This window comes from Rhineura floridana, chromosome 3 (genome assembly GCF_030035675.1).
Source record: "Rhineura floridana isolate rRhiFlo1 chromosome 3, rRhiFlo1.hap2, whole genome shotgun sequence".
Lineage (NCBI taxonomy): Eukaryota > Metazoa > Chordata > Lepidosauria > Squamata > Rhineuridae > Rhineura > Rhineura floridana.
The window spans coordinates 159,092,295-159,111,527 of NC_084482.1; the positions used below are offsets into that span (position 1 = coordinate 159,092,295).

The 19,233-nt window shown below is 42.7% G+C and overlaps 1 protein-coding gene and 1 long non-coding RNA gene across 3 annotated transcripts in view; one reads left to right on the forward strand and one right to left on the reverse strand.

Moving 5' to 3' along the window:
• The window catches only part of PLXND1 (plexin D1), a 252,381-nt gene extending 245,479 nt beyond the window's left edge, over positions 1-6,902 (forward strand). The window contains exon 36 of one of the 2 annotated variants that reach the window (XM_061618475.1): positions 4,482-4,574. In XM_061618475.1, the coding sequence (XP_061474459.1) occupies positions 4,482-4,544 (63 nt within the window). In that variant the 3' untranslated portion in view covers positions 4,545-4,574. Of the gene's footprint in view, positions 1-4,481; positions 4,575-5,469 lie in introns of those variants that run through there. The other variant, XM_061618474.1, reaches the window with a different exon arrangement.
• A 3,908-nt stretch (positions 6,903-10,810) lies between these two features.
• LOC133382344 (uncharacterized) lies at positions 10,811-16,130 on the reverse strand. Its single transcript, XR_009761915.1, has 3 exons — positions 16,010-16,130; positions 11,087-11,214; positions 10,811-10,878 (listed from the first exon to the last, which is right to left on the reverse strand). It is a non-coding gene; the product is annotated as an uncharacterized LOC133382344 (long non-coding RNA).
• Between the last annotated feature and the right edge of the window lie 3,103 nt (positions 16,131-19,233).

Consider the following 19,233-nt stretch of genomic DNA (forward strand, 5'->3'; position numbering starts at 1 on the left):
TTATATGGAACAGATTTTTATTTTTTGCTTTTTTTAGCAGACCTGTTTCAATTTTCATGAAAAAACAATAATCTTGAAGCATTTTGTTTCAAATGCCAGGTTTTTCTGTCTTAAATATATATATTTTTAAAAAAGACAGGGAAACTTTCATAAAAATAAGCAAAATGTAATTAAAACACCTTAAATAAAACCTTTATTCTATTACCACCCCCTTGAAATTTCCATATAATTGCAATTCCTGCACATCAGGAATTCATAGCAAAGTATTTGATACGTGATCAGAACTGTATGCAAAATCTGGAAAAACTGGAAAAAAAGATTGATTTTTTTTCAGTTGAAAATGCATAACTATTAAGTTGTGTATCTGAGGGACCCATAATTTTAGAGCATTTGTATCTAAGCACACCTGCTGTTGCTATACTATTTGAAAAATGACATGTTTTGGCAGTGTGAGGGTGACAATTTTGCCATGTTATCACATTAAGAAGCCAAATGGGTAGAGAGCCAAAATACCACCTGGCTTAGCATTTGGCAAGTAACTTTGCTCGGTCCCTGTCCCTTTCTACTATGATATATTAGCATAATTTGGCAGTTGTGCTGTGGGGTGCCGCAGGGTACCATCTTGTCCCCCATGCTGTTTAACATCTATATGAAACCCTTGGGAGCGGTCATCGGGAGATTTGAGGCAAGGTGTCATCAGTACACAGATGATGCCCAGCTCTATTTCTCTGTAACATCTGAATCAGGGCAGGATATCGCCAACATGTCACCCCGCTGTTGAAAGAATTGCACTGGCTGTCCATTTGCTACCGGGCAAAGTTCTAGTTTTGGTGTACAAAGCCCTATACAGCTTGGAACCAGGATACCTGAAAGACCGTCTTACCCCTTATATACCCAGTCGATCACTGCGCTCTGCAGGTGAGGGCCTCCTGCAGATACCATCTTATCAGGAGGTCTGTTCTGGACAACATAGGAAATGGACATTTAGTGTGGTGGCATGTACCCTGTGGAATTCTCTCCCCTTAACTATTAGACAGCAGCCATCTCTATTATCTTTTCAGCACCTGTTGAAGACCTTCCTCTTTCAACAAGCCTTTTAAGTTGAGACCTTATCCCAGTATAAGGCTTCTGTGTTGGAATTGCTTTTTAATATGTTTTTAAATCTTTTTTTAAGATGTCTTCAAAGCTTTTTTAAAGAATGTTTTAAAGTTGTTTTGTTTTAATGTATTTTAAAGTCTTATATGATGTTTTAAAGTGTTTTTAGTGTTTTTGTTTGCCACCCTGGGCTCCTACTGGGAGGAAGGGCGGGATATGAATCAAATAATAAATAAAATAAATAAATAATTTTAACTTAGTCATAAATTATCTGAAGATGTCAGAGACAACATTTAAAGACAATACTAATGCATTAAGGATAGTGTATAATAGAAAGAATGAGATGAAATCCAGAAATATGTTTACAAACAGGATATCTAGCAAGGTGATGGCAGATGAGATTCCATGTGGGTGTGAAACACATTGCACCTTGGAACAAATAATTCTAATTACATATAGAAAAGTGGCTATAACTACTCAGGAGAGGATCTTGCTGTCGTAATTTTAAAAAGGCCATTAAAATGCACACACAGAGAAACTGCAAAGTCAAAAGTTGTACGTTCAATGTATTGAAGAGAGTCATATTAGGGACACACTTAAATATTTGTTCACGAAGCTCAGTGTGTTTTGAGGGAATGACACCTCCGTCCCCCTTTTGTGGCGCAAAGTGGCCGGAAGGGAAGTAGGTAAGGACAGCTAGGTGACCCCCTTAGGCACCTTTGGAGGTGATTGGCGGTTCCAGAGACCTGTCTGTCAGGGATTTACAGCTCGAGGGCAGGATATGGGCTGATTCTGGGGCCAACTTACCTCATCAACCCAGAGTTTCACGGCCCTGGGTGGGTGGTGACGTGAGAAGGCCCCCCTACTCACCTACTGGGTGTGGCTGGGGTAAGGGGTAAGCAGATGGGCTTGCCCTTGTCCGCAGCAGGGGCTGGTCGCCCGAGAGCTGTATGGCAAGATTCTTGCTTATAGACAGTTCCCACACCTAGCTTTTCCCTCTGCAGGTCACTTTAAAAGGGTTTTTTTTGCTATAATTTAATAAAATGGCCCTTGTTCAACCCAAGCTGATGTGTCTGTGTCTTATTTTGCCCCTCAGTCACAAATGACACTCCGCTCGTCCGCGCAGCCTAGACGAGTGGGGCATAGTTCCAAATGGGGGCGACACTGACGCTGCCATCTTTGATGGGGGCAACGTCACACGTTACAGCAATTATGCGCGTGTGACATGTGGCATGTAGGGGTGGAGCCTTGGGCTTATTTAAGCTCAGGCTGCCCCTCCTATCCTCCTCTTTGGCGTGCGACGCCCACCCCGCCCTCCCTCTCTTTTATGGTGTGTTCAGGGTCGCTTCGGGCCCGAGTAGGAATTTTTGTTCTGCCCACCCTAGTTGGCGGGCAGGATTTTTGCCTACTCCACTCTATGAGAGTGGGAGGGAATCAGGTTAGGGGACGTTGTGATTAATAGGTGGTTTGGGCTGATTCGGCTAATTTGACATGGTTGGAAAGTTAATGCCCTAGAGAGGGCAGCTTTTCCTAGGGCACGGGTGCGGGAAGGTGTGGGAAGGGAAGTAGGTATGGCAGCTAGGTGGCCCCCTTAGGCACCTTTGGAGGTGATTGGCAGTTCCAGAGGCCTGTCTGTCAGGGATTTACGGCTTGAGGGCAGGATATGGGCTGATTCTGGGGCCAACTTACCTCATCAACCCGGAGTTTCACGGCCCTGGGTGGGTGGTGACGTGAGAAGGCCCCCCTACTCACCTACTGGGTGTGGCTGGGGTAAGGGGTAAGCAGATGGGCTTGCCCTTGTCCGCAGCAGGGGCTGGTCGCCCGAGAGCTGTATGGCAAGATACTTGCTTATAGACAGTTCCCGCACCTAGCTTTTCCCTCTGCAGGTCACTTTAAAAGGGTTTTTTTGCTATAATTTAATAAAGTGGCCCTTGTTCAACCCAAGGTGATGTGCCTGTGTCTTTAAGTCACTTAAAAACAACAAAAATTTGCACATCAATAAAGATCATTTAGACCTATCATACAAATCAAGAGGGGTTAAGGCAGTTCAATATGAAATGATTTAAAATACTGGTATTTCAAGCATATCATGTAAGATACATCATACAAATTAATAATTCAAAATAATTGTAAATGTATTAAACAAGTATAACATTTTATTATTTTTCTATTAAATTGTTCATTATAAGTATAAAATATATAGGGAAGTGTTTTTAAACCCACATAATGCACACTGTAGCAACCTGCTATTATTCAGTTGCTAAATGTGTTCACTTATCATTTGGAAGAATCTATATAGTGTACTGTTGGTAAAAACTATGATAACTGCAACATGTGGATGAAATTCGAACACTATGGGTGATATGCAACATTAGTCATTCTCAGTGTAGACCCAATGGGTCTATTCCAAGTATGATTAACATTGGTAATGCACTACTTTCAGAATTTGTTAAACCACAGTTTTCCATTACATCTGGGAAACTGTGGTTTAAGCTTTAACTATAATACAGTCTTGCAAACCTGGATTAAACCAGGGATCACAATTGTAGTTTGTTATCAAACAGCAATAAGCTATTTACAAAGTGGAGAGGCACAAGCTCATCTTAAACTAAGAGCTATAGTTTGCTTGCATTTATAGCGCCTGCAGAGTATTAAGGTAATAGGGCAGTCAATGATAGAGTATAAGGTTACAATGGGGGGGGAATAGATGGGCTTAAACAGATGTGTGATGTATTATCTTATTTATTTATTTATTATTTGATATATATCCCACCCTTCCAGCAGGAGCAGGAGTCTTGAGTGACATGGAGTGATTGAGCACAGAAACCATTGTTTGTTGTTTGTCTTCAGTCCTGGAACACTTTCTGAGAATTAAGCCCCATTGAATTTAGTAGCTTACTTGTGTGTAGATATGCATAGGATCGCATGCAGAATGCAAGAATCTCAAATTATCTGGATCCATTTCAATCGGGCTTCAGGCCTGGACATGGGACTGAAACAGCCTTGGTCGCCTTGGTAGGTGATATGAAGAGGGCGTGGGATAGGGGCGAATGCACCTTCCTTGTCCTCCTTGATCTCTCAGCGGCTTTTGATACCGTTGATCACGTTATCTTTCTGGACCGCCTGAAGAGGTTAGGCATGGGGGGCACTGTATTGCAGTGGTTCCATTCCTTCCTCTCTGGTAGGTACCAAAGAGTGGCATTGGAGGATGAGGTCTCGGATCCTTGGCCTCTCACTTGTGGGGTGCCACAGGGTTCCATCCTCTCCCCGATCCTGTTCACCATCTATATAAAGCCGCTGGGGGCAATCATCAGGAGATTTGGGCTGCAATGTCATCAGTATGTGGATGACACACAGCTCTATCTCTCATTTAAATCTTCACCGAGGTTGGCTGTAGAAACCCTGTCCAGGTGCCTGGAGTCGGTGACTGGCTGGATGGGAAGGAATAAGCTGAAGCTGAACCCTGACAAAACCAAGGTACTGTTTGTGGGAGACAAGGGAAGGCTGGGAGATGTGGACCTGGTGCTCAATGGGGTACGATTGCCCCTGAAAGACCAGGTCCGCAGCCTGGGGCTCATTCTTGACTCCCAGCTGTCCATGGAGGCTCAAGTCTCGGCTGTGAGCCGGGCGGCGCTGTATCAACTCCATCTGATACGGAGGCTGCGCCCCTACCTTCCCAACCATCTGCTCCCACCGGTGGTACATGCCCTGGTCACCCCTCGCCTAGACTACTGTAATGCGCTCTACATGGGGTTACCCTTGAAAATGGTCTGGAAGCTGCAACTGGTACAGAATGCGGCGGCTCATCTGATTAAAGGCAGCCGCCGGCAAGATCACATCACTCCAGTGCTGAAGGAGTTGCACTGGCTACCAGTTGTTTACCGGGCCCAATTCAAGGTGTTGGTTTTGACCTTTAAAACCCTACACGGTTTTAGCCCAGTCTATCTGAAGGAGCGCCTCCAGCATCGTCAGGGATGCCGCTCAACAAGATCAGCCTCAGAAGACCTTCTCTTGATCCCACCGGTTAAAACAGCTAGACTGGTGAGGACTAGAGAGAGGGCTTTTTCAATAGTGGCCCCCACCCTGTGGAACTCTCTCCCAAATGATCTCCGCCATGCCCCTTCTATGATGAGCTTCCGCCGGGCCTTGAAGACCTGGCTCTTCAGGCAGGCTTTTGGGGTGGGTTAGGTTTTTACTGTTATGGTTTTAAATTTTAACGTTTTAATGTATTGGTTTTTTTTATCTTGTACGTCGCCCAGAGTGGCTGGACAACCAGCCAGATGGGCGACTAATAAATTTAATAAATAAATAAATAAATAAATAAATGGTGCGCTCTCAATTGCAGTTATTAAAAAAAAATCCTTATTCCCACAGATAGTGAATGCCTTGGACTTCAACCCCACGACGAGGCGCACACAGCTGCAGCACAAATTTGAGCAAGTGATTGCACTCATGGAAGACAATATTTATGAGTGCTGCAGTGAGGCATAGGTGGCAACCTGGACTTTATTCCACGTCTAGAAGTGACCTTCTCTACAGTGCACTGTCCTTTAAGGAACACCCTTTGAAAGTATCTGTGTGTCAATATGTAGCCTGTTGTATGTCTATGATGATTAAGAAACCAACGTGATGGTGGGGCTGGCCTAGTCTCCTCAAACTATCTGGTGAAGTGAGGGTTGGCCACCAAACAGTTTGAAATCCCTTGTGTGATCTGCACTGCATGGCACCCATAATTTATTTGACCTTTCAGACAGAGGCACAACACTTGCGCTGTCAAATGTAGTAGTTTCTTCTGAAGAGCTCCTACTTTTTTTCAAAGTGGTCGTCTTTGCCTTTTTTCATTTTCCCAGAGAGACTCTTGTAAACCAGAGATCAGGATATGGAAACAATGCTGAGGTGGTTTGGAGAAAAACAGAGACAACTCGGGGAACACTGAACAAAGGTTTCAAAAGGCCCTTGGAGCAACAGTGGAACTTCCCTTAACATTGCCCCTCTTCCTTCTGTGTACTGTAAATATCAGGGAATCCATTTACTGTACACAGTCTGCTGCATTAGATGTATTTTGTGCCTTTTATTTTTGTACTGTATATGGAAGCATAATGACATCTTCATTTGAGGTTGAAAAGAGGTGGGGAACTCATAGACTAGACAAAGCAGTTGCTTCCTAAGTAGTCATGGCATGTGAAAGCACTTTATTCCCCCCAACGGAAGTGGCTGTTACCTTGCTGGAGGGATCATTATTGTGTAGCAGACAATGTTGAAAAAGAACAAATCAGTGCAGCTGTTCCCACTTCCCAAAGGTTCCCAGATGTTTGTGCACACTGAACTGCAATCGACAAATTCCCCTCTAAATACCCATCTGGCTCCAGGAATAATTTTCCCTACAAGGAGAATATACACTGCAAGGGTCAAAGTGATGCACTTCCTTCCCTTTGTTCTGCCCCTCTACTTTAGAGGAAATGTACAGAGCTGAACTCTTGGCTCATCATAAATTCACAGTTGGCTTAACACAAGACCACTGGTAGTTTCATGAAAGTAAAAAACTGTGTCTGTTACTGCTCCAACTTCTTTCATAAGGCAACATCCTTTTATGCAGTATCCTATATTTGCAAGTATTATTGAAGTATCATTTAGTCTTAACTATGATGCCCCTTAACTGTTTCCCATATGCTTTTACACTGACTACAGTAGGAAGCATTCTTTTTCTACTGTGAGGATGATCGATGGTAGTCCTAGCTCTTTCTCAGAATTCCCCTTTAGTATCATAGGTAGCTGCCTAAAGCAATGGCTGTTGCATACAAGAAAATCCAACCTTATCATGAGCGCTGAAGCCAGCTAATGCAGCTGACAATGCCAAGCTCATAAACTGCCAAATCATGCTTAAAAAAAAAACCCTACACTACCTCACCAAAGGCAAGGTCTGAAGGGGAGTTGCCACATTTTATGAGGCTAAGATTTGATCATTTGGGTGGGAATAGAACAGTTTATTTTTTCCAGTTAAAATCTTGTTATAGGTAGTTATCCTTTGTCATGTATATCTTTCAGAAATACCTAGTGTAGTATATTATATGGGAAACTCACATGTCATGATGGATTTTATATATTGGTATATTAAAAGTACAGATTTTATCCAGTGCAAAAATAAAGAGGAATATAAGACATGAAAAACAGAATTGTAAAAGATTATACTCACTGAGGAAATCTACATCTGTTTGCTGAGAAAGTGGCTGCAAAACAGAAACTTTTAAGAATGTAGCTGGGCTACATTTAACCTTCAAAGAGTTTTTTTTTTCTTCAAAATTCTTACTGTTTTTGAACTGTGAAGATCTGCCAGTTACACAACTCACAGAGGGCCTGCTCAGGAACGTGAAAAGAGAAGCTGCTGGACCACCAGCTGGGAGGTGGAGAGAGCTAAACCAAAACAGAGGCAGGATTGGAGATCTTGCTAGCCCAAGTCAGTGCAGATAGCTGTAATTTGGGGAAGCATCAGCAGTTCAGCGCTTAACTGGGATTGCAGAAAGCCACTGTCTGGACAGGCCACAAGGCCAGATCTCTGTGTCTCCCTCACAGATTCCTGTATTGCGTGCGTGCGTCTGTGTGTGTGTCTGTGTGTGTCTGTGTGTCTGCCTGCTACAGGCAATGTGCTTGGTGGCACACGTGTGCTATGGCATATCCTTTATTATTTAATTGTTCGTCCAAATATTTGCTACAACCATTGAAAATAAATAAGTTTTCAACGAAGCCTATTGTTGCCCAGAACCCAACTCCACTGTAATATATTTTTAACTTTGTCATGTTATTTGTGGGTGTTTTTTTCCCTTACCTGCTGTTTAATGGAAGTGGCAGAATCTTTGGGGGGAAATATCTTTGTAATAAAACAAGGTGATCAAATTTGTGTGGGAGTGTTTCTATTTATTTGGAAGAGGAACCAAAGTAAATTGGGGCACATAAATGCCACTGAACTAGCCTAGCCTCAATATGAAACACTTCCCCCTACCCTTCAGCTAGAATGACAGCAAAAAAAAAAAGAGGAATAAGTCCATTTCTAAATTGGTAAATGAGGACTATTCCCCCTCTCAAAAAGACTCTACCTTGGAGCCAGAACAGCCTGCTCCAGTCTTGAGGAAGAGGTCCACAAAATTTGGACCATGGTTGTAAAAACTGAATTAGAAATCTTTTAAGTGGTGAGCTATAGGTCTGAGAAGCTGAACAAAGCAGGACTAGGCTGGTGTCTTCTTGCCTGCTTCCCTCAGAAGTGGCAGCAGAAGTGCCCCTTAGAGGCTGCTGGTATCACGGTTAGGGAAGCAAACAAACTCTGGTGCTGCTACCACCACTCACCATGCTAAGTCTCCCTCCAGTTCTTCTGTGAAAACATGCCTAGAGGAACAGTCTGTGGCTTGATATACCTACATCACTTCATGTCAGACTTACTGGTTAGTTCAAACCCATTGTGAAACTCAAATTGCCTCTTGAGCTTCATTGCTCCCCTAAATACTCCACTTCCCAGCCCCAGGAGAGTCCTTTGGTCTTTAATGTGCATAGTCTATGGTATGCTTGAAATGAATGGTAGTATATAAATTCTAATATAAAATTAAAAATCAGAAATGTTCCAACCATGGTAAGGGGAGAAAAAAGTGGTATCTGATGAATTGTCTTCTTCTGTGCAACTCTAAAAGTAGCAAGCTCTCAGGCTTCTACTTGGCTTATATGATTTTTGTTTCATCTTCTAGTCTCCACAGCTCTCTTGCCTGCCCTTTCTCTTCCTTGTAACCCACTGCCAACTCAATCCTCTTCCCTTTGTGCACTTGGAGTTTTGGCAAGCCTCCCTAGCACTTCAGGCTCAACCCCTTCTCTTCCTAACAGCAGCATACACTCTTTTGTCCTGTCAGAGGTTGCCTTGCCCTGCCCCCCCCCACCAGCTATCTACTAGGGCCTCTGCTTACTAGCCCATGCTATATCAGCAAGCAAAGAACTTAACTGGTTGTTGGAAAAGTTCTGCTTCCTTGTCTCACCACTTGATATAACAGTGCCAAAAATCTATGTACTAGTGGAGTAGGGTCTCTAGAATTGACTGAAGTCAGAATTAACCATGGGCAATTTACTGACAGTTTAATCACTGTGGCTGAATCAGAGAAGACAAGTGACATTCTAGAAGTGCTACAGTTAGTAGTGGCATCTGGCAGAAAAAACACATTGGAGTTCAAAGGGAAAGGTATGCAGCTCCTGTTTAAGTGCTACAGTATACTTGTCAGAACAAAAGGCCACAGGATCTGAATCTTTAAAATGGATACAAAGTTAGCCCCTCCAAATCAAGGTGGATCGTATACAAAGCCATCCAAGTTATTTTGGTACCTGAGGTGAGAATGAATGAATAAATAATCCCACAAAAACCTCTCCCCCATCCTGGGGGGGAGAAATAAAACAAAAAAAATAGCTAACTAATTTGTTGCACTTACATGACCCCAGAATTCAGCTGCCTGAGGCAGTCACTTCATTCAGCCTAATGGTTGGGCCAGCCCTGCAAAACTACAGTTCTCTGAAACAATACCATTGTCCCACTTGAATAAAGCTCAGAATAAAGTAAAATGACAAACAGCATTTTTTCATGTGGCAATTGCTGTCACTTCAGTCACTGCATTTATGCAGAGCAGATGCTCTACCACTGAGCTACCTGTATAGAAATCGGAGCCTGGAAAAGTTACTTTTTTGAACTATAACTCCCATCAGCCCAATCCAGTGGCCGTGCTGGCTGGGGCTGATGGGAGTTGTAGTTCAAAAAAGTAACTTTTCCAAGCTCTGATAGAAATGAATGTGTGGAGGGCCATTGCACTTGCTGGCCCTGATCCTGCCTATGTGTTCACGGGTCCTTTTTGCAAGAGTAGGATCCTGTATTCATCTTGGAAAAATGGAAGGACAGGAATCATGTGCTTAGGTTCTGCACGAATGGAAACCTTGAACATGAGAAGCAAGGCCAACAGGCATGCTGTTGATTCTCTTGCCCTCCCCATCCCCAAAAGCATTCATTTCCACCCCAACATCCCTGTACTGTTGCAAACTTGCAACAAAAAGGAGAGAGACAAGGACATCCAGCAAAACAGGTCTGTGTTGTTTCACCTACGTATATGTCAATATTTTCACGCTATAAAGTACTAACAGCTGGCCAAAATACTGAAGAGGTCACATAGATCATCTCCGGTTGCTGTTATTACAATCTGATTGCCTAAGGAGAATGCAATCCTCAGTCCAATTAAACCTGCATCAACCAGGATACTGAGCCAACTTGCAGTCAAGGAAAACAATTTCACTGAACTCTCGCTTGAACTCTAGGTGGGGCAAACCACAGTCAGTCTGAAAGAATGGTGACTATACAGTATGTGGATACAAAATCACAGCAGGTAGAGGGTCTCCATCACCCCATTCCACTTTTGAACATCAAAGGAAGCATGGAATAGGGGGGCATGAATTCAAACCCCTTTTCTTTTGTAATACTGACTGAATGGCCTTAAGAGGCACACATCCTCTGATTCCATTACTGTTACCTAATTTTTATTCCACTCTTCCACCAAGGAACTCAAGACAGTGCACATGGATCCCCTCCTTTTATTTTCACAACAACCCTGTGAGGTTGATTAGAATGAAAGACAGAAAACTGCCCAATACATATACCCCATACATTAAGTCATGTGTCTTAATAGTGAGTTTATATCACAGCAGTCACCAAAATTCACTCAGCAGAACAGCTAATCCTTTCCTCAGGTCCAAACTGGCAGGAGCAGTAAGTGCCTGAACCAAATGAAGAACAGAATCACTGATGGTGTTTCAAACACAGGTTCACTTTCCATGCCAATAATGTGAACAACCCTCATAACACCACACCATTAAAAAAAAAAATCAGCTGCAAAACAGCCTGAACTGACAGCAGATCACTTTTGAAGCAAACTGTTGTCTGATGGATTCCAGAATTTCAGATAATTCCAATACACATACATACCTTCACAGGACTATCCAAAGGCTCCAGCATGTAACTTCAACCTTGTCTAGATTTGACTTCTTTATATACTGTACAGCCCATCATAGCCTTCAGACACTGGTTTAGGACGCCAAATGGTGCTCCTGGATCTGATGTAGATAAGGAAAAATGAGATTTGAGGTCATATCATGAGGATATTGTTGTCAATTCTTCTCAAATCTTATATGTACCCGAAGTTTCATTTATATATTAATTTAAAAGGGTTACTTGGAGGTAGAAAGAGGCAACCACAAGGAGCTGAAGCTACTCCCCTTATAAGAAAAGGTTATGTTGGGGGCTTAGAAAACAGATGCATGCACGTGTGAACGAGCCCTAGATATTTTCCTACCTGAAGCAAAACTGATGGCACCCCCACCCTAGATTGGAAATATGAGAGGTACAGATAGCTATTCTGTCCTTTTCAGCAAGTACATTACTTTGAACATCATTTTTATTAGCTATTTAGAAGCTAAAGCTATAATGTAGCTTAGTCGACTATGATAGCGAGGCACACACCATCTTCTGCTGCTAAAGGCTGGGAGTTTTGTTAATTAGTCCTGTGTTATTCTTTCCTTAGGACTGGAAGACTGCCACACACTTTCAGCTTAGCTCCATTTCACCCAATTGGCATTTATCATTGTTCTAATTAACAAGGACAAGGGAAGACTGAATGCATCACAGCTGGGGTCATGCTCAGGTTTCAAGGAAGCTTTTAGAAGGAATAAAGACAATTTAGGACAAAAAGAAAATACTTCATTTTGTAAGGTGGGGTGCCAGGTCCACAGAATGACATTGGACTATGTGTAGCTTTTCACCTCAGCTTACCCAAAGTAGGATGCAGCTTCATTCAACTCTCTGGGGTGGACAGTCAGCTATCCTAGCAGGTCAAACATTACTCTTGGGAAACTTGGTTTCAGGTGCCACCTCTGTCATGAATTCTGTGCATAGCTCTGGGTGCCTACTCACCTTGGCTGCCCTTGTCAGACTCATGAAGTTATGATGATGTTTGTTATTCTTGTTGTTGTTATGTGCCTCCAAGTCGACTACGACTTATGGCGATCCTATGGATAAGTGACCTCCAAGTGCATCTGTCGTGAGCCACCCGGTTCAGATCTTGTAAGTTCAGGTCTGTGGCTTCCTTTATGGAATCAATCCATCTCTTGTTTGGCCTTCCTCTTTTTCTACTCCCTTCTGTTTTTCCCAGCATTATTGTCTTTTCTAGTGAATCAGGTCTTCTCATGATGTGTCCAAAGTATGATAACCTCAGTTTCATCATTTTAGCTTCTAGTGACAGTTCTGGTTTAATTTGTTCTAACACCCAATTTGTCTTTTTCGCAGTCCATGGTATGCGCAAAGCCCTCCTCCAACACCACATTTCAAATGAGTTTATTTTTTTCTTATCTGCTTTTTTCACTGTCCAACTTTCACATCCCTACATAGAAATCGGAAATACCATGGTCTGAATGATCCTGACTTTAGTGTTCAGTGATACAACTTTGCATTTGAGGACCTTTTCTAGTTCTCTCACAGCTGCCCTTCCCAGTCCTAGCCTTCTTCTGATTTCTTGACTATTGTCTCCATTTTGGTTAATGACTGTGCCAAGGTATTGATAATCCTTGACAGTACAATGTCCTCATTGTCAACTGTATAGTTACATAAATCTTCTGTTGTCATTCCTTTAGTCTTTTTGACGTTCAGCTGTAGTCCTGCTTTTGTGCTTTCCTCTTTAACTTTCATCAGCATTCGTTTCAAATCATTACTGGTTTCTGCTAGTAGTATGGTATCGTCTGCATATCTTAAATTATTGATATTTCTCCCTCCAATTTTCACACCTCCTTCATCTTGGTCCAATCCCGCTTTCCGTATGATATGTTGTGCGTATAGATTAAACAAATAGGGTGATAAAATACAGCCCTGTCTCACACCCCTTCCGATGGGGAACCAATCAGTTTCTCCATATTCTGTCCTTACAGTAGCCTCTTGTCCAGAGTCCAGAGTATCAGGACAATCAGATGCTGTGGCACCCCCATTTCTTTTAAAGCACTCCATAGTTTTTCGTTATCTACGCAGTCAAAGGCTTTGCTGTAATCTATAAAGCACAGGGTGATTTTCTACTGAAATTCCTTGCTCCGTTCCATTATCCAACGTATGTTTGCGATATGATCTCTGGTACCTCTTTCCTTTCTAAATCCAGCTTGGACGTCAGGCATTTCTCACTCCATAGATGGTAAAAGCCTTTGTTGTAGAATCTTGGGCATTACTTTACTTGCATGGGATATTAAGGCAATATTTCGATAATTACTGCATTCCTTGGGATCCCCTTTCTTTGGAATTGGGATGTATATGGAACGCTTCCAGTCTGTGGGCCATTGTTTAGTTTTCCATATTTCTTGATAGATTTTTGTCAAAATGTGGACAGATTCAGTCTCAGTAGCTTGTAGCAACTCTATTGGTATGCCATCTATTCCTGGTGATTTGTTTCTTCCAAGTAAGAGCAGCTTTCACCTCGCATTCTAAAATGTCTGGTTCTTCATCATACGGTTCCTCCGTGAATGAATCTGTCGTCCTGGCATCTCTTTTATAGAATTCTTCAGTGTATTGCTTTCATCTTCCTTTTATTTCATCTCGGTCAGTCAATGTGTTCCCCTGTTGATTATTCAACATCCCTACTCTTGGTTTAAATTTACCTTTCATTTCTCTAATCTTTTGGAACAGGGCTCTTGTTCTACCCATTTTGTTGTCCTCTTCTATTTCTATTCAGTAACTATTGTAATAGTTCTCTTTGTCCCTACGTACTAGTCGCTGTATTGTTGCATTTAGGGTTCTGACTGTGTTTCTATCTCCTTTTGCTTTTGCTTTCCTTCTCTCTTTAACCATTTTAAGAGTTTCTTCAGTCATCCATTGAGGTCTTTCTCTCTTTTTAATTAGAGGTATTGTCTTTTTGCATTCTTCCCTGATAACGTCTCTGACTTCATTCCATAGTTCTTCTGGTTCTCTGTCAACTAAGTTTAAAGCCTCAAACCTGTTCCTTATTTGATCTTTATATGCTTCTGGGTTGTTACTTAAATTGTATTTTGGCATTATGATAGCTTTGTTGTTGTTCTTTAGCTTTACTCAGATTTTCGATAAGACCAGTTCATGATCTGTACCATAGTCTGCTCCTGGTCTTGTTTTCGCAGAAAGTATGGAACTTCTCCATCTTCTGCTACCAATTATATAATCAATTTGATTCCTATATTGACCATTTGGTGACATCCATGTGTACAGTCGTCTTTTTGGTTGCTCAAAAAATGTGTTCGCAAGAAACAAATTATTGGCTTCACAGAATTCAATAAGTCTTTCTCTTGCTTCATTTCTGTCTCCTAGGCTCCATTTCCTCACAAGTCCTAATTCTTCTCTGTTCCCTACTTTTGCATTCCAGTCCCCCATGATTATCATCATATCTTGTTTTGGTGTGTGATCAATTTCTTCCTATACTTCTGCGTAAAATCTCTCCAATTCCTCTTCTTCTGTGTTTGCTGTCGGAGCATAAACTTGGATGATGGTTATGTTGATAGGTTTCCCGTTTAATCTCATTGATATAACTCGCTCAGACATTGCATTGTAGTTCCTAATTGCTCTAGCTGCATCACTTCTCACTATTAAAGCAACCCCATTCCTTCTTAATTTCTCATTTCCTTCATAAAATATTTTGTAGTTGCCTGATTTAAAATGTCCCATTCCCGTCCATTTTAGTTTGCTTACACCAAGTATTGTAATGTTGATGCGTTCCATTTCTTGCTTGACAATTTCTAACTTTCCCTGGTTCATGCTTGCTTCTCACATGCCATGTTCCTATTGTGTGCATCGCACAACTCTGGACTCTCCTTTCGCATCTGTGCGCATCAGCCTCTGGCTTCCTTTCGGCTTTGACTCAGCTGCGTCATTAGTCACAGTGCTACTTGTACTTGTCCTTTGTTCTTCACCAGTAGCTCGGTGAGTGCCTTCTGACCTGGGGGTTTCATCTTCCAGCACTATCTTGTGTTGCATTTTGGATACTCTGTTCATAGGGTTTTCGTGGTAAGAGATATTCAGAGGTGGTGTACCATTGCCTTCCTCTGAGTTTGGATGCATCTTAGTCTGGTGTCTCAGCTTTGACCATTCCGCCATGGGTGCCCTGCTAGGAGTCTAGCCTCTTGGTCTAGACTCCTGACAGCATTGCTCTTCGCTTCTTCATCACTCTCAAACCCCCTCACCACGTTAAGGTGTGCAAAAACCCTCCTAACGTTATATTCAGGCTAACAAATAGGCTATTTATTACTAGAGCAATACTGGGCAGAACAAGGCCAGCCCAAAACATTTTGCTGTCCAAGGCAAAGGACAAGATTGACCTCCCTCCCCCATTTCCACATACAGCTGAAGCTCAGTTAAATACTCTGGACAAGATAGCTTCCTTCACTGCACCTGAGGGCAGCAATATAGCTTTTGCTCTCCCTTTCCAAGCAGTGGATCCCCAGTTTCACAAGCAGGCAGAGTGATTATCTTTGTTCCACTGGCCAACGTTCACTCGGATGTCCTTGTTGTGCCTTGCTTGTTGATGACACTGGCATCTTTCCCTTTCAGTGGGCTCCTTTGGCCTGCCTGTGTACAAGAGTTTGGTCAACATTATCACAACAGCATGTGCTTGTATGCAAGCTTGTGCCTACCAAACCGGGTTTAGCATTTTAACACACTGCAGAGTCTCATCAGATGAATTTAAGCTCTCATGCTGTCATAATACAGTCATTATGGAAACATCGGATCCAGCATTTCCTGCTTCAGTTTGCAGCTTTGAGAAAAGTTTAATACTTCAGACCTCTATAGCAGGAAGCTGGGTCCTTTCCAACATTCCCCACACTGTCAAGTTTAGGCACAGTTGAGAAGTACCTCCTAATCACAATCAAGGCGCTTACAGCACTGAGCAAGGCAAACAGATGGGAGTCCTTCATTTGGCATCCAAGACTTAACATCGCTGGATTTTCCCTTAGGTTTTTTGCTCACAGCTTTTGGTTTCTCCTCCTTAGCATCTGTTGAAAAGACTGGGGATGGGGAGCAGCAAGAGAGAAGAGAAACACAAATGAGTCGTTTTCTTTTGTTTACAAGAGAAGCAATGCCATATTAGGCTATTTAATCTCCCCCTCTCCTCTTTCAGCCAGTAGACCTAATTTGTCAATCAAAACCATAACATGCTTACGCAGAGCTAGACTTGCCTCCAGTAGTTTAGCCGGTCATTCTTTTGCGCACAATCAAGGAGGTTTAATAGGCCATCAGAGTTGGGGAACTTTAGCACAGTCAAGTATCAGTGTCTGAATAATTTCGTACTGGAATTTAGTACTGATGGGACTATTTCAATAAGCCTATGGTAACCAGAGAAGCCAGTGTGGAGTAGTGGTTAGAGTGTTGGACTACGACCTGGGAGACAAGGGTTCAAATCCCCACACAGCCATGAAGCTCACCGGGTGACCTTGGGCCAGTCACTGCCTCTCAGCCACAGAGGAAGGCAATGGTAAACTACCTCTGAATACCGCTTACCATGAAAACCCTATTCATAGAGTCGCCATAAATTGGGATCGACTTGAAGGCAATCCATTTTCATGATAATCCAAGGGAGTAACCCTCCCCTAGAAAGAAGCAATTCAGTGTTTGGGAATACTTCAGTCAGAATTTAAGATGCCTCCAGGACTGTCTGGTTGAGAGAGTAGCCAATAACGTGTTTTATTGGCTGCCACTGATTTAACAACTATGTCTGTTCCAGGAAGAAAGAGATTTCACTTTGGTGCCTCAGAACCTCCTGACTACTAAATTATGCTTTATGTGGGGCTTTCCCTGAAAGTTGTTTGAAAGCTGCAACTAGACCATATATCTGAAGTTAGCCAAAGGGACCCTATAACACCAGTCCTATGTGAGCATCAGTTTCTTTCAGGGTTAAATTCAAAGTTCTGATGGTTACTATTAAAGCCACGTATGGTCTGGTTCTGGGATAAATGGGTGAGCAAGCAAATTTCCCTATATATCCTTAAGATCTAGCACAGAAAATGTTGCATCTTCTATCAGATTGGTGGCTATCATAAAGAGGTCTTTCTCCATGCTAGCTGTGGCTGATGGCAAATGTAGTCCAAACAACCTGGGGGGCACTAGGTTGGGGAAGGCATTTCAGCCAAGATATCATATGACTCCAGAACATTCATCTGGATGACTTCTGTCCTAGAAAATTGCCCAGAACATCCCACTGTTAGGGAAGGTGGAGCAAAATGTTGGGTTTAACAGCTGCATGGATCCTATGATATTATGTGGAATATGCCACCATTCTCTGAAGCCAAAGCAAGCCTAATTTATTTGCCTTTGTTTTGCCATATGGCTAGCCATTTGGCAGCACTGAAGAGTGGCTCCTGTCTGCAGTCAGAACTTACAGACAAGTTGGGAGGCCAGTGCTCAAAACATGACGACTGATTTCAGAACAAAGGGAGGAAATGCATAGAAATGTGTGTATTCTGCGGTTGGTGCTGGATACAAAAGTCAGCACCCTGAGAATGTCAGCTTTGTAAAAATAGCATTCATGCCCTAAAACTGTGAAAATGAAACATCAGAAGGCAGAGCAGTATTTTGGATTCCTAGGGCAACACTTAAATTTTCTAAGCAAAAGCACTGGGGGGAAAAACCCCTAGGTAAGGAATCCAGTTTTAAACCACCTGACACCAGATTATTATTATTTCATTAGATTAGCCTCTGTCTTCAGCGCTTTGTCACCAAATGATTGCACATTTGGGAAAAGCCTTTTTGTTTCCTGACTCTTAACTAGGCAAAGCAGAGGAAGCTGGTCTACAAGTGAGCCAGCTCTCAGAGAGAGAGCGAACAGAGAGAGCGAACAGAGAGAGCGAACCAGAGTTTGGCAGTGGAGATGTAGTGAAGAAGGGGGGGGGGAAGGAGACAAAGGCAAAGAGGTGAGTGACCTGGAGTAACTCCATGAGGCTGTCTGTTCTAAGTCACCATGTGCTCAACTGGATAGGTGGAAAGGCTGAAGGGCTCCAGAGTGGAAGGGGTGTGTCCTGATAGCTGTTGATCAAAGGGACGCAGCCTGATAACTGCTGATATTTTTTTTCCATTGGATTAGCCTCTGCCTTCTTTGCTGGTCATTGACCGAAATAAACTTATTTACATTTTAGCCTCTGCCTTCAGCCCTTTGTCACCAAATGATTGCACATTTGGGGAAAGCCTTTTTGTTTCCTGATTTCCTGCAACCATCAGCAGCTGTGTGTGCTGGGAGTTTCATTGTTTCCTGACTCCTAACTGAGCAGAGCAGGGGAAGCAGTCTCATCTGGTCTACAAGTGATACAAATGAGCCAGCTCTCAGAGAGTGAGCAAACAAGGAGAGCTAACAGGATTTCGGCAGCGGAGGTCAAGGAGAAGATCCCTAATGAAATATTCATGTAATGCACATTATATACCATTGGGACTCTCCTGTTAACCTTCAAAAAGGACAAGACAAAGCACAGGCTATTCCAATACAAGCAGAAAGAAAGAAACAAAAAAGTGATAGAGACTATGGATGGAAAGGACACTCCAGTGGTGGTGACCTGCAAGCTTTGTGCAATGTTTATTTTCTTGCCTGAGAACAACATGGCGTACACACATGCAACAAGCTGGTGGCGCTGTTGGAAGAAAAAGTGAGAGGCATGGAGAAGCCAGTGGCCAGCACTCAAGGGTAGAAGAGATGATGAAGAGTTTTTAGACAGAATGTTACAACAACAGCAGCAAAAGAAGGACAGGAGGTGGAAGAACAATAGCAGGTTGAAGGAGAAGAGGAGAGTGTTGAGGAGAGGAAAACTGAAATGGCAGAAACTCTATGGAAAAGGCTGATATGAGCAGAAGAGCTAGAAGACACTCTGCACCTGTGGAACTATGAAACCAATTTCAGGTACTTGAGGCTGATACTGGAGGGCAGCCTGTAGAAGAAGAATTACAGGAGACCCCATGGGACATCGAGCGAGAGACTGAAGATGTCAAGCAGAGGCAATGAAACCATGCTCCATAACAAGAAGAGCAGTAATAGTGGGAGGCTCACTAATGCATGGAATTGAAACCCAAGTATGCTAAGACCACCCATGGAATTG